This window comes from Gekko japonicus, unplaced genomic scaffold, assembly GCF_001447785.1.
Source record: "Gekko japonicus isolate JY-2015 unplaced genomic scaffold, Gekko_japonicus_V1.1 scaffold5243, whole genome shotgun sequence".
Taxonomy (NCBI): Eukaryota; Metazoa; Chordata; class Lepidosauria; order Squamata; family Gekkonidae; genus Gekko; species Gekko japonicus.
The window spans coordinates 6015-20250 of NW_015168198.1; the positions used below are offsets into that span (position 1 = coordinate 6015).

At 49.5% G+C, this 14236-nt stretch overlaps 1 protein-coding gene across 1 annotated transcript in view; it reads left to right on the plus strand.

The window, feature by feature from the left end:
- Positions 1-9968: 9968 nt before the first annotated feature.
- The window catches only part of SH3BGRL (SH3 domain binding glutamate-rich protein like), a gene marked incomplete at its 5' end in the record, with an annotated part of 14554 nt that continues 10286 nt past the window's right edge, over positions 9969-14236 (plus strand). The window contains one exon of the mRNA XM_015415002.1: positions 9969-10154. Coding sequence (XP_015270488.1) covers positions 9969-10154 — 186 coding nt within the window. The remainder of the gene's footprint in view (positions 10155-14236) is intronic.

Genomic DNA, 14236 nt, shown 5'->3' on the forward strand with positions numbered 1-14236 from the left:
ACCCGATGGCTGTTGAAATGGGGGGCCTTGTCTGAGTGTTATCAACAGTAGTTTCATCCTTTCCAAATGAACAAATGCTGCGGGTGGTATTGAGGATGCCCCACGCAATTGAGTGATGTGCCAGAAATTAAATATAGTCTTGTTTTTAAGACAGGCTGGGTGCATCCCGTATGGACATCCCCACCCCCGGTAATTTCCTGCCTATTTAATTCCCAAGAGCCTTCGAATGGACCTTGGGAATTGTAGCTTTATGAGGGTGGTGGTGCTGGTCATCTTCTTGTGCAGTTGAGGGCCTCTTCACACATTGTCCTTTATGGGTCTGTCACGGCTCAGGTGGGGTGTCACATGACGCTGCCACCACTCTGGATTTTGGATCCCTTGAGAAGGCCCAGAGCGCCCTCCCAAGACCTTCAGACCGCCCTTTTGGCCGAATAATAGGCGTGAGGACCGGGCAGAGTGAATAATGAAAATAGTTTATTTTATAGGAGGTCAAACAAACAAGGTGCAGGAATAATAACAGTAAGTGGGTGAAAAGAAATCAAATGTCCTAACACGTCTAAATATATACTGTCCCTAGCTCACTATCTCAGGTGGGCCTCAGTCTGTTCACCCTTCCTCTCGGGATGAGGGTCTCTTCCCTGCAGCAGTCTTCCTTCTGGCTCTGCCCTCTTGGAAGAAGAACAGCTGTTCCCCCTGCACCAGTCCTTTTATTCCCCAGCCCTCTTCTTCCCTATTGGTCAAAATTGGCACCAAAGCTTCCCAAGGCCTTCTGGGGTTTGTAGGCCCAGCCTCCCCTACTGCTAGCCAGGCTCCCTGGGCCTAGTAGGCCTCTGGTGGCACAGCCCAGATCATGACATGGTCTTTTTGACAGATGTGCTTGGGGAGGTCTGTGCTTAGAACCGAATTCCTAAGGTCTGTTTCGATTGGAACCATGGCAGATCGGAAGGGGGGGGGGGTTAATGGCCCCTCCTGCTGTGTTTTCCCAACCTGAAACAGCCCTAAGGGGCTACTCTTTGCCCCATGGGAGTCTTAGATGTCCTGTTTCAGAGGGTAGCCATGTTGTCTGCAGTAGAAGAGCAGGAATTTGAGTTAAGTTGCACCTTAGAGACTAACGAGCGTTTCAGGGTATAGGCTTCCAAAAGTCAAAGCTCTCTTTGTCAGACACAGAGATGGTACTGATGGGATTTGTAGGGCTGCACCATTATTTTCGTGGCTATTGACTCCTTCACTGACATGGTACTTTGGACTTGAATTTAGGGGGCACCCACTTTCCCGATGTGGCTGCCCATTCCAGGGGAAGATGAGCATCGGCAAGGACATTTTCAGGGAAGCCGTATTGTCTGTATTGCCTGATTTGGTCCCTGAGGAGGCCTTGATAAGCTCCCAAAGAACCCCAGCATTCTCCAGAACTCAGTTTGAAAAATGGGAAGTGCATTTCACTAGGATTGGGGAGATCTGGGTTCAGATCCCCGCTGAGCTGTAAAACTCACTTGTGAGACTTTGACCGGTCCTCTTCTTATGTAGATTAACCTATCGCACAAGGTGTTTGTGAAGATGAAATCAGGCAGCCCACGTTTATTGAGAGGCAGTTTGGTGTAGTGGTTAAGAGCACAGACTCTGATCTGGGAGACCCCGGTTTGATTCCCCACTCCTCCGCATGCAGCTGCTGGTGTGACCTTGGGTTAGTCATAAGTTTTTTCAGAGCTGTTCTCTCAAGAGCAGTCCTCGAGAGAGCTCTCTCAGCCCCACCTACCTCACAGGGTGTCTGTTGTGGGGAGGGAAAGGGAAAGGAGATCATAAGCTGCTCTGAGATTCAGAGTGAAGGGCGGGGTATAAATCCAATCTCCTCCTTCTCCTCCTTCCTGTCCTGAGGTTGTGGGAAGATGTGTGGGATGCAAGGACACAAAGACCCACAGTCATCTCAGTTTCTAAATTCTATATGATTGTTTGGTGTCCCCCCCCGCCCACCCCTTCTGAGCACAGAACCAAGGCATGAATCTCGATCTCTCTGATTCTAGCCTCTAGCATTTAGGATTGAGGTTCAAACTCTTGTTTATTTAGTGTCATCATTTATATGTGATGAAGGTGGCCGATCTGTCTCTTGGATCCTGAGCGTGTCCCATCTGCCTGTGAAACGGGATGCCTGATATCAAGAGCAAAAAGTATCAGGGTGAGGCAAGCGGATTCCTGCCTTTGTGCCTCTCACTCACCCCTCCGCGCTGCCTGGTCGAAGCTCTTTCTTTTTTGATACCAGAACTGAGCCTGGGAGAGAAGTGCTGGCGGAGGCAGGGAGCGAAACCTGGGGGAAGATTCGGCACCCCTTTAGCCTCTGCAAGTGAGATCTGACTCACGACTTGAAATATACGGGGGGGGGGGGGGCCCTACCTTTTGTGATGGGGCACCTTTTGCTACCTCCTCTAGAAGGGAATGAGGGACGGGATGTGTGATTCGCCGACAGCCCCATCATATTTTGAGCACTGCCCCCCATCACTATGTGGGAGCAGGGCAGACCCCCTCCCATTGGGCCTGAACCTTGGGGGTGGTAGGGTTGCCAGGTCTTACCTGGCTGCTGGCGCGGGGAGGTGTTCCCTCGTCCTCTCCAGGATTTTTTGGTGCACGCGCGGTGATAACATTGCCCGGAAGTGATGTCATCATGCAGGGTACATTGCAGGGGACGCTTTAACGTTTGAGAAAAAACTCTATGGTAACCATAGAGTTTTTTCTCAAATGCTAGAGCGCCCTCCCTGCAACATGTCCAGCACGATGATGTCACCTCCAAGTGATATCGTACCGGGCAAGTTGGCATGGATGGGATTGTTCGGGCAAGTTGGCATGGATGGGATTGTTCAGGGGTGGGGCTCCCCACCCACCCGCCGTCTGGCTGGATGGCGGCTGATTGGGGCCCCAAAAGCAGGTAAACTTCCACCCTCGTTGGGGGGATGGCAACCCTAGGGGGTGGGAGATTGAGGTGCATTCTAAAGTATGGTGGAAATAGCTAAAATGCATTAATTGCTCTGGGGAAAAAAACAGCACAGGATTTAGTAAGCAGAGGTACAAAATGCTTCCAACTGCATGTCAGAATGTCTTTCCGTATGCAGAACTACACTATATTTAAGTCTGTAATCATTTTTTTAAAAAGAAAACTTCTGTTTATTTTTCAAATGCAGCTGGCTTCTTGGAAGGGGAGGAACAGTGTGGGGGGGGGAGGGAGAGATGCTTTAAAAACCCTTTTGCCTCCCCTTCTGTTTTCTTGCTGGAAAAACACCACCCCCAATCAGCTTTTACCCATCTTTTTTTGGGGGGAGGGGGGAATAGAGGCTCCTGTAGACTCTTCCCAGCAGGGGGCAAAGAACAGCCGGGAGGGTTCCGTTTCCACTGAGCCAACCAGCAGGCAAAGAAAGAGTTAAAGAGCCCCTTTCCCAGCCCTGTTCTGTCCCTCCCGGAAGCCAAGCAGCAGGAGTGGTTGCATTTGGCAGAGAAAAGAGAGCCCCTTAAAATGACCGGCCGCGTAAAGGTTGGTGTCACTGAGATCCGCTGGGCTCCAGCGAGCATCACCCCACGGAGCTCAGACCGGAGAATCAGCTTGTCGGCCTGCAGCTCCGGCTTCCTCTTTCTGCACCTCCTGCTTATTGGGGAACTCGGCTACCATATTTGGAGCTCTGTGTGCCAGGCTGCTGACCTCACATCTGTTTGGGGGAGGATTGGGGTGTTTTTGACTTGCCCATATAAGGGAAAGCTCCTTGAGGCCGGGTTTTCTGGCCGGCCTTGGAAGCTCTGGAGAGCTGCTTTTCTCACAGTGAACCGCAGCCTCCTCGCAGCCAGTCTCCTAGCGACCAGAGCTTGTTGGAGGAGGGCAGGTGTGCTCTTTGCATCCGATAGCAGCAACCTGTCTCCTCGTGGAGGGTTCCTTCAGAGCGGCAGCTAAGATGGGCAATAGGAAGCGAGAAAGTACTAAGTTTAGTGTAGTGGACTCTAATCTGGAGAACCGGGTTTGATTCCCCATGCCTCCACATGCAGCTGCTGGTGTGACCTTGGGTCAGTCACACATTCTCTCAGAGCTGTTCTCTTAAGAGCAGTCCTCGAGAGAGCTCTCTCAGCCTCACCTACCTCACGAGGTGTCTGTTGTGTGGAGGGGAAGGGAAAGGAGACTGTAAGCCGCTCTGAGACTCTGAGTGAAGGGCGGGGTATAAATCCAATCTCCTCCTCCTCCTCTTCTCCTCCTCCTCCTTTTCCTCCTCCTTCTTCTTGATTTTGCCCATTTGCAGGTCAGCACCTGCAAAAGCCCCTGCTGTCTTGAGCGAAGTTGTGGTGGTGGTGCATAGAGAGAGAGCCAGTACCGCAACTAAGAGGGGCCAAGGCCATGCAGGGCTTAAAAAAAAAATTAAATAAAAGTATAACAATACACATAATCATAACCAGAAACGTTGCATCATCCAAACTACATACAACAACACATACCTGGATTATCTGCAAACTTAACTTTAGTACAGTAAACACTTTGAACTGCAAGAATACTGCAATATCCCACAAAGATAAAAATGATACCACTTTTTGATCATCACATTCAGAAACAAAGCCAGCTTTTATCCTTGACATAAGAGGGGAGCAATGTTCCCTCTAAGCTGTGGAGTCTTGTGAGCAAGAATTCTACTTTGTGAGCTACTGGCATTGAAGTTGTGAGCGGACAATTTGTCTACTGCATAAATTAGTTTGCTCTGGAGCCATCTTCCCTGAGCGCAGGCAAAAATCTGTGAGCTGGAAGCTGAAAAACTATGAGCTAGCTCACACTAACTCAGCTTAGAGGGAACACTGGAGGGGAGTATTTCTTTGTCTGAAAGAAACTGAATTCTTGGAAACCCCGTGGAAACAAAAGGTGTTTGGTAGCCTTCGCTAGATTGATTAGAGATGCCGCTTGCATTTCCCCCCATTATAAATGGCATCCATGATTTTTCATACCACCCATCAAGGGAAGGCCCGAAACTCGATTTCCACTTGGAGGCAATGGTGAGTCTCTGTATGTGATGGCCAGTACCTTAAGCTGAGCCTGGTAACAGATGAGCAGCCAATGGAGGGCCTGCAGAATGGGGGTCATATGTTTGCAGTTAAGAAGTCTTTTGCCCGGTTGTGGCTGACAGGCTAATGATCTGTTATATTCTGATAAAGAAAGGCAGCCCATGTTGGATACTCTGTAGGGTGGAGCTATGTAAGGTTTGCTCTCAAAGAGGAAAAAAATCCACAGAAAAATCCTCATGCAAATAAAGTTTACGTTGTGCAACCTACATCAGACATAGTAGGAGCTGGAACTAGAGACGGGAGCTCACTCCGTCATGTGGCAACTTGGGTCTCGAACTGCTGAACTACTGACCTTCCACAGCCTGCAGTTCAGCGTCTTAACCACTTGAGCCACCACAGCACCTATGTGTATGTGATAGCCAGTACCTTAAACTGAGCCCGGTAACAGTTGGGCAGCCAATGGAGGGTCTGCAGAATGGGGGGTCATATGTTTGCAGTTAAGAAGTCTTTTACCTGGTTGTGGCTGACAGGCTAATGATCTGTTATATTCTGATAAAGAAAGAAAGTCAGCCCATGTTGGATACTCCTGTAGGGTGGAGCTATGTAAGGTTTGCTCTCAAAGAGGAAAAAAATCCACAGAAAAATCCTCATGCAAATAAAGTTTACGTTGTGCAACCTACATCAGACATAGTAGTTCCAAGTCTGAGTTTTGAAACTTGAGTCTTCCCAGTTCAATCTTTCTTCTGCCGTGAATTCACTTGGAGGTCTTAGGCAAGACCTACCAAGACCTACCTTTTACAGTGTTAAGAAGCAAGGAGGAGATATGGGACACTTTTGATCATCATTATTTTTCTGTTCAAGTCATGAGAGGAAGGAGGAATTCAGAATGCTGAACCTGCCCCCTTCTTTGGGCTAACAGCTGTGCACATCTGGCCTTTATCTTGGGTTTTGGGGGGTTCCTGCTGGCTTCTTTCTCAACATACAATTTTTTGACTTGTTCCGCAGTGAAGAAGGAAGTGTTTAGATCGTTAGAGGCAGGGCTTTTTATCTGGGGGAACCTACCGGAATGGAGTTCCGGAACCTCGTTGACAAGATCCTTTTAAAAATGTTTAAAAGTTCATGAGTCTTCAGTATACAGATTGAAGACTTCATTACCCTCTTGAGAGTTCCGGCACCTCTGAAGAAACCCCCTAAGCTCTGTTTAGAGGTACTCTTCTGACTGAAAAGTTCCAGATTGTGTCAGTGCAGCTGCTGGTTAAGTAAAAGAGGCATGAAGAACTCTGATTGTTCACTGGAGGGGGGGTCTGAAAGTGCGTGCGTGCACATGCACGCATACGTACTAAAGGAAAACAGTGGTGTGCCTCAGAGACATGCGCTTGGAGCGGGGGCACCCAAAAAGGGGGAGCATGTGCTTAACATTCGTGCATCCTCCCCACGCGTTCTGAAATGCAACAGCCAACACTGGTGCAGTTCTAAACTTTCCGGGAATCCCCCGGACTTATCATGTCTCCACCAATACTCCCTCTAAGCTGTGGAGTCTTGCGAGCAAAAATTCTACACTGGTCTCCACTCATTTGCAAGTCTAGCTTCCCAAACTTACGAAGTGTGCAGGCGCACGAAAGCATATAGCCCGAATTAAACCTTGTGTGTCTTAAAGGTGCCTCTGGAGTCAAACTTTCTTACGAAGGGCCAGGGAGCTGAAATGAAGATACTTGGGTTGCTCATTTGAATCCTTTACCACATTCTCTTGTTTTCCTTGAACTTGCACAGAATTGCTGAACGCCCACGGCCCTGTTGTTGGGCTTGCGCGGGAGGGCAAGCCTGACTTCTCTGCTGTCCTTATACCCTTCAGAGATGGGAGGAGTGTGCTTTTCATCCCCACCCCCCAATATTCCAAGAAGCTTTCCTTCAGCCTGAGTGGCTCTTCTATTGGAGGGAGCTGCCTTGGACAGGAGGAAAATGTCCAGCTTTGCACAGTGGAGTGGTAGGAGACAGGCCCGTGATTGCCAAATATCAGTTTCTGTAGGGAAGGGCAACATCCGAACAGAGCCTGCGACCCGGTCCTACTCTCCAGAGTCTCATGGGAAATGGGATGCTAGGCTGTACAGGCCACTGCTCTGATTCAATAGGGGTCTTCTTGTGTTCTTAAACTGAAGCGTAGCTGTCATGATCTGGACTGTGCCACCAGAGGCCTACTAGGCCCAGGGAGCCTGGCTAGCAGTAGGGGAGGCTGGGCCTACAAACCCCAGAATGCCTTGGGAAGTTTTGGTGCCAACTTTGACCAATAGGGAAGAAGAGGGCTGGGGAATAAAAGAACTGGTACAAGAACAAAAGCTGATCTTCTTCCCAGGAAACAGGGCCAGAAGAGAGGCTGCTGTGGGAAAGAGACCCTCATCTTGAGGGAGGGGTGAGTAGTCTAAGGCCACTTGAGATAGTGAGCTAGAGACAGTATATATTTAGATGCGTTAGGGCATTTGATTTCTTTTCACCCACTTACTGTTATTATTCTGCACCTTGTTTGTTTGACCTCCTATAAAATAAACCTTTTCCTTGTTGTACTCTGCCTGGTTCTCATGCTTATTATTTGGCCAAAAGGGAGGTCTGAAGGTCTTGGGAGGGTGCTCTGGGCCTTCTCAAGGGATCCTAAATCTAGAGTGGTGGCAGCGTCAGGTGACACCCCACCTGAGCCGTGACAGTAGCAAAGTTTCCTTCCTGAGCAGAAGGGCGATATAGATGACCAAGGTGTTCCTCCTCTCCAAAGCAAACCTCTGGATAGTTCGCCCATCTGCTCTTCTGCATTTACGTATGTTCACTTTTGGCTCTTTTTTAAAAAATACCCTTGTGTTCTCATGCAGAGTTGAAATTGAGTGTGTGCCCCCCCCTTCATACCCTTGGCATTTTGCGCAACACGCAGCAGGTTTAGCCTAGTCTGTTGAGGAGCAGCTTTTCACTGCAGACACATTGTGCTCTGAATTGTGCTCTGACTCTTTTAACATACCTCGAATCTCCCACTTCTGAAGCCCACCAAGGAACCAACTCTGAGATTTGTATCAGTCTGGTGACTTGCAGTCTGGTAATCTTCCATCTCAGATCATGGACATACAATGGCTGGTAAGCTTAGGCAAACATCCACACACACACACCCTTACTAATCCAGAGGTCTCTGTGGGATGTGGGGATTTGTTCTTCCTGAAGCCAAAGTGTGTACTTGATTTTTTTGGTCTGTCCAGATTCTTGCATTTCAATGTTTATTTGTTTTGGGATGTGTATGCTAACCATTTTTATCAATTATCCGTGGCTTTGATGGCAGAAAGACTGGTTAAGTAAAAGAGGCATGAAGAACTGTGATTGTTCACTGGAGGGGGGGGGGTCTGAAAGTGTGTGCGTGCACATGCACGCATACATACTAAAGGAAAACAGTGGTGTGCCGCAGAGACATGCGCTTGGAGCGGGGGCACCCAAAAAGGGGGAGCAGGTGCTTAACATTCGTGCATCCTCCCCACGCGTTCTGAAATGCAACAGCCAACACTGGTGCAGTTCAATGTTCCCTCTAAGCTGTGGAATCTTGTGAGCAAACATTCTACTTTGTGAGCTACCGGCATGAAAGTTGTGAGCGAGCGATTTGGCTGCTGCATACATTAGTTTGCTCTGGAGTCGTCCTTCCCGAGCCAAGGCAAAAATGTGTGAGCCAGAGGCTAAAAAACAGTGAGCTAGCTCACACTAACTCAGCTTAGCGGGAACCCTGGTGCAGTTCTAAACTTTCCTTGGGGACTCCCCCGGACTTCATCATGTCTCCACTCATTTGCAAGTCTGGCTTCCCAAACTTATGAAGTGTGCAGCCACACGAAAGCATATAGCCCGAATTAAACTTTGTGTGTCTTAAAGGTGCCTCTGGAGTCAAACTTTCTTACGAAGGGCCAGGGAGCTGAAATGAAGATACTTGGGTTGCTCATTCGAATCCTTAAGCTTAGGCAAACATCCTCCACCAGCCCCTTACTAATCCAGGGGTCTCTGTGGGATGTGGGGATTTGTTCTTCCTGAAGCCAAAGTGTGTACTTGATTTTTTTGGTCTGTCCTGATTCTTGCACTTCAATGCACTTCAATGTTTATTTCTTTTGGGATGTGTATGCTAACCATTTTTAACAATTATCCGTGGCTTTGATGGCAGAAAGCATTTTGTTTCAAATATTGGTGTCTCCAGCTTTGGAAAATTTTCTTCCCGACATGCCTGATTATTTCAGTCTTTGTACTTTCTCCTGGTTCCCTTTGATTGTGAAGAGGGGTTAGAGTAAAATCCTGCAGAAACAAGAGGCACCGGGAATGAGCCTCACACCATGCCAACGGTGTCCCCTTGGACTTTCTTCTGGGGTGGAGTCATACCATCCTTTGTGTTCAGGAAGGGTTATTTCTACCATCACTGGAATTCCTGCCATAGTATAACCTAGAACTCGTAGCTGTTTACTCTCAGGGAATCGAAAGTTGAAAATTGGTTGGGGCTTGCTTTTTGGAACAGAGTGCCCATGCTATTGGCTGAGGCACAATAAGTGACTTGTTGAGGACACTGGAGATCTTGAGATGTGGGAATGAAGGACTGGTGTCTGGTGGGCAGAGCCCAGTAGTCACAGCTGGGGACCCAAGATGACATCTAGCTCTTCAGAAGAGGAACGTGGCCGTGTTTCTGGTGTGCATTTTACTTTTCAAGCCAAGCGGAAAATTGCCTCCTCCTCTGGTTCTGACAATCTAACCGCAGATTTTCCTCTTTTCACTCTGGAAATCCTGAGGTTTTCCTGGAAATTCTGAGATCCGGTAGTCCTGGTCACAAAGGAAAATCACAAATGTGTGTGTGAGAGGGAGAGAGAACGCGCAGCAATGCTTTGGAATTCTACCGACAGCAAATAAGCCTTCCAGTGTCTGATTCATCTCTCTCTTTTCCTCCCTTCCTCTCCATGTTCTAGATTAAAAAGCAGCAGCAAGATGTGGTGGGCTTCATGGAGGCCAACAAGATTGAATTCGAGGAGAAGGATATTGCGGCCAATGAAGAGAACCGCAAGTGGATGAGGGAGAATGTCCCCGAAGAGTGCTGGCCGGCCAGCGGGAATCCGTTGCCCCCTCGACTCTTTAACGACGGCCGGTACCTCGGGGTGAGAGCCAGACCTCCATTTGGCCCCTTTCGGCCTAAATTACTGGGAAAGCTCTTCTGTGTGAATCTTGTGGATATACGTAACAGAAACAGTCCAGGGCTATTTTTGGGCAGGAACGCACAGGAACGGAGTTCCGGCTGGCTCCCGAGTTGGCCACGCCCAGCAGGAACTCATTAGCAGCCACGCCCAGCAGGAACTCATTAGCATAATAGGCCACACCCAACAGCAGAAACTCATTAGGACTGGCTACATTAGGGGTGTGTGGCCTGACATGCAAAGGAGTTCCAGCTACAAGAAAAAGCCCTGGGTTTTGACAATAAACAAGGTAAACAGAATAAGAAGCAAAAGGTGAGTGTGGCTGGATGACCACACTTCTGGTAATGTGCGGGTGTGGCCTAATAGGCTAATGAGCATCTCTGTCATGGGTGTGGCCTAATATGCTAATGAGTTCCTGCTGTTGGGTGTGGCCTAATATGCTAATGAGTTCCTGCTGTGCTTTGTCTACAAAAAAAGCCTTGAGAAACACCATCCTGTCCACTGGCCCTGTTCATCTTAGTGTGTGGACAGGGTTGCCAGCTCCAGGTTGTGAAGCACTTGGAAGATTTGGGGGGTGGAAACCGAGGAGGACAGACCCGGGGGGGGGGACTTCAGTGGGGTACCATGCCATAGAGTCCACCTTCCAAGGCAGCCATTTTCTCCAGGGGAACTGATCTATGTTGCTTGGAGATCAGCTTTTGTAGTGAGAGATCTCCAGCCACTACCTGGAGGCTGGCAACCCCAGTGCATATAGGACTGGGTGGATCTAGCCTCCATCCTCCAAGGAGCTTTCCTCTGATGGAAGAGCAGCCGAACTTAGAGCAAGTCTTCAAATCTTGCTCAGTTGAGACATAGGACTAGGGTTGTAGGTGGGCAGTAGCTTCAGGATGGACAAAAGAAGAAGAAAAGTTGGTTTTATAGCCCGCTCTTCACTACCAAAGAAAAAGAAAAGTTGGTTTTATAACCCACTCTTCACTACCCGAAGGCACTTTGGAGTGGCTTACAATGGCCTTTCCCTTCCTCTCCCCACAACAGACACCCTATGAGGTAGGCGGGGTTGAGAGAGCTCTCTTGAGAACCTGCTCTTGAGAGAACTGCCCTGAAAGAACTTGTGACTGACCCAAGGTCACTCAGCTGGCTGCATGTGGAGAAGTGGGGAATCAAACGCGGCTCTCCCGATTACAGTCCGCTGCTCTTAACTACTACACCAAGTTGGCTTCTCCAGGAAATACTACTTTACACAGGGAATACTACTTTACAGAGAGAGTGTTTAGAATGTGGGATTTGCTGCCAGAAGACGTAGTGATGGCCACAGAAGTAAACTGCTTTAAAGGGGGATTAGATGGATTCATGGAGGATATGTCTGTCAATGGCTGCCAGCCATGGCACCACCGCCTATATATAGGGGGTGGTGGCCATGGTGACTGAGGGGAACCTCCACATTCAGAGGCACTAATCCTGAATCCCAGAGCCAGGAGGCAACATCAGGGGAAGGCCTCGGCCTCTATGCCCTGTTGTCAGTTGTCCAGAGGAACTGGTTGGCCACTGTGTGAGACAGGATGCTGGACTAGATGGACTATGGTCTGATCCAGCAGGGCTCTTATTTCTTATGTTGCCAACCCCCAGGTGGGGGTTGGAGTTCCCCCAGAATTACAAGTGATCTCCAGACTACATAAATCCTTCCTTCCTTCCTCTCCTGGAGAAAATGACTGAAGGTAGACTGCATGGCATTATACCCCATTGAGGTCTCTCCACTCCCTAAATCCCCCTTTCCCAGGCTTCACCCTCAAATCTCCAGGTATTTCCGAACCCGGAGCTGGCAGCCCTCCGTGGGACGGAGGTAGGATCCGTCCGCAAAGGACTGTGCTTTTTGAAGATACAGTTACCTGTTTGTGATTAATCTGTGCTACAAACGTAATACTGTACGTTACATATTTGTTTACAATATTTTGTTCCATTTCTTGAAGGAGTTGACTTCTGTAAATCTGAGATAAGCAGAAAGGAACTTTTTTTAATCTGTACCTTTTTATTGCTTAAAGCATTCTGGTGCAGTTTTAAGAGACCCTGCTGATTAAAACTTATTTTGATGCTTTGGGGGAGGGGGGGGAGGAGTTAAAAAAGGCCTAGCAGCACTGGAAGGTTTCTGTAGAGTGAGAGTTTCAAAGACTTGGAGCCACTAAACCGTGGCAGAGCTCTGGCTTTGCATTGAGAATACATTCAATCCATGGCAGCTCAAGTTTAAAGAGTCTCTGGGAGAGACTCCCCCCCCCCCCCGACCCGAGATCATAGGAGGCACTGCTCAGTAATAGGCTAGATGGACAAAATGCCCTCGCTCGGTATAAGGCAACTTCATACATGCTGTAAGGACAAGGGCTGCCTGCGGCAGAGATTTCCTACCTAAGAGAATGAATTGGGGGTGGAGGGTGCAATTCAGAGCAGCCAGCATATCTTAATAGGCATGTTGGGCCTGTGGAACGAGCATCTAAAATCCTTCCTCACCCTCCCTGTCAGTGAAACCTGTAACAGAACACCTTATTCACATGAAACTGCCTTGTACTGAACCAGACCCTCAGTCCATTCAAGTCAGTATTGTCTAATCAGATTGGCAGTGGCTCCCCAGTGGCTCAGGTGGAGGTCTTTCACGTCACCTCCTGCCTGGTCTTTCTAACTGGAGATGCCAGGGATTGAACCTTGGACCTTTCGCATGCCAAGCACAGATGCTCTACTGCAGAGCCACAGCCTCTCCCTGTCCTGATCTGTATACATACTGCAGCTTCATCTGTTCATGTGTGTACATAGGATCCACCCAACATTAAATCACTTTGCTTCTGTTCCCATTCTGGCTGCTGAAAAGTCGAGAGTAAGCCCCTCGGGGCAGGGACCTGTTCATGCACGTTGTTCTATTGAGTGTCATGCACATTGTGGTTATTGTAGAGATGACAGAAAGCAGCCACCTCTCCTTCAGAATCCTAAGACGCAGGGCTATTTTTGGGCAGGAACGCACAGGAACGGAGTTCCGGCTGGCTCCCAAGTTGGCCACGCCCAGCAGGAACTCTGGAGGATGCTTCAGTCTTAGATCCCTTCCAGTCCGGCTTCTGCCCGGGTCACGGAACCGAGACGGCTTTGGTCGCCCTGACTGACGATCTCCGGAGACATCTGGATCGGGGCGGTGTGGCAGCACTGGTGTTGTTAGATCTGTCGGCAGCGTTTGACACTGTCGACTACCAGTTGCTAACCCATTGCCTTGCCGACGTGGGGATTCGGGGGCTTGCCCTTCAATGGCTTGCCTCTTTCCTGCAAGGTCGGGGACAAAGGGTGGCTTTCGGGGATCAGCGCTCCCGTAGGTACCCCATTGAGTGTGGGGTGCCACAGGGGGCTGTGCTGTCCCCGATGCTATTTAACATCTATATGCGCCCCCTTGCCCAGATTATCCGGAGTTATGGGCTGGGGTGTCACCAATATGCGGATGACACCCAGCTCTATTTGATGCTGGGTGGCCGGTCGGACTCGACTCCTGATGACCTGCATCGGGCACTGGAAGCTGTGGCTGGTTGGCTCCGACTGAGTCAATTGAAACTAAACCCGGCGAAGACGGAGGTCCTGGGCCTGAGTCGGACCGGGACAGGAGTGGGGTTCCCTCTCCCGACCTTCGATGGGGTGCCTTTGGTGTCTGCGTCTGGGGTTCGGAGTTTGGGAGTTCACCTGGACTCCGCCTTAACGATGGAGGCCCAGGTGGCAGCCACTGTCAAGTCCGCCTTTTTCCATCTTCGGCGGGCGCGGCAGTTGGCCCCCTACCTGGACCGTGATGATCTGGCCACAGTGATCCATGCGACGGTCACCTCGAGGCTAGACCACTGCAACGCTCTCTACATGGGGCTGCCTCTGTCGCAAATCCGGAGGCTGCAACTGGTGCAGAATGCTGCAGCCAGGCTGTTAATGGGTCTCTCTAGAAGGGACCATATTCAGCCTGTGCTGAAAGCGCTGCACTGGTTGCCAATAGCGTACCGGATTCGCTTCAAAGTGCTGGTTCTTACCTATAAAGCCCT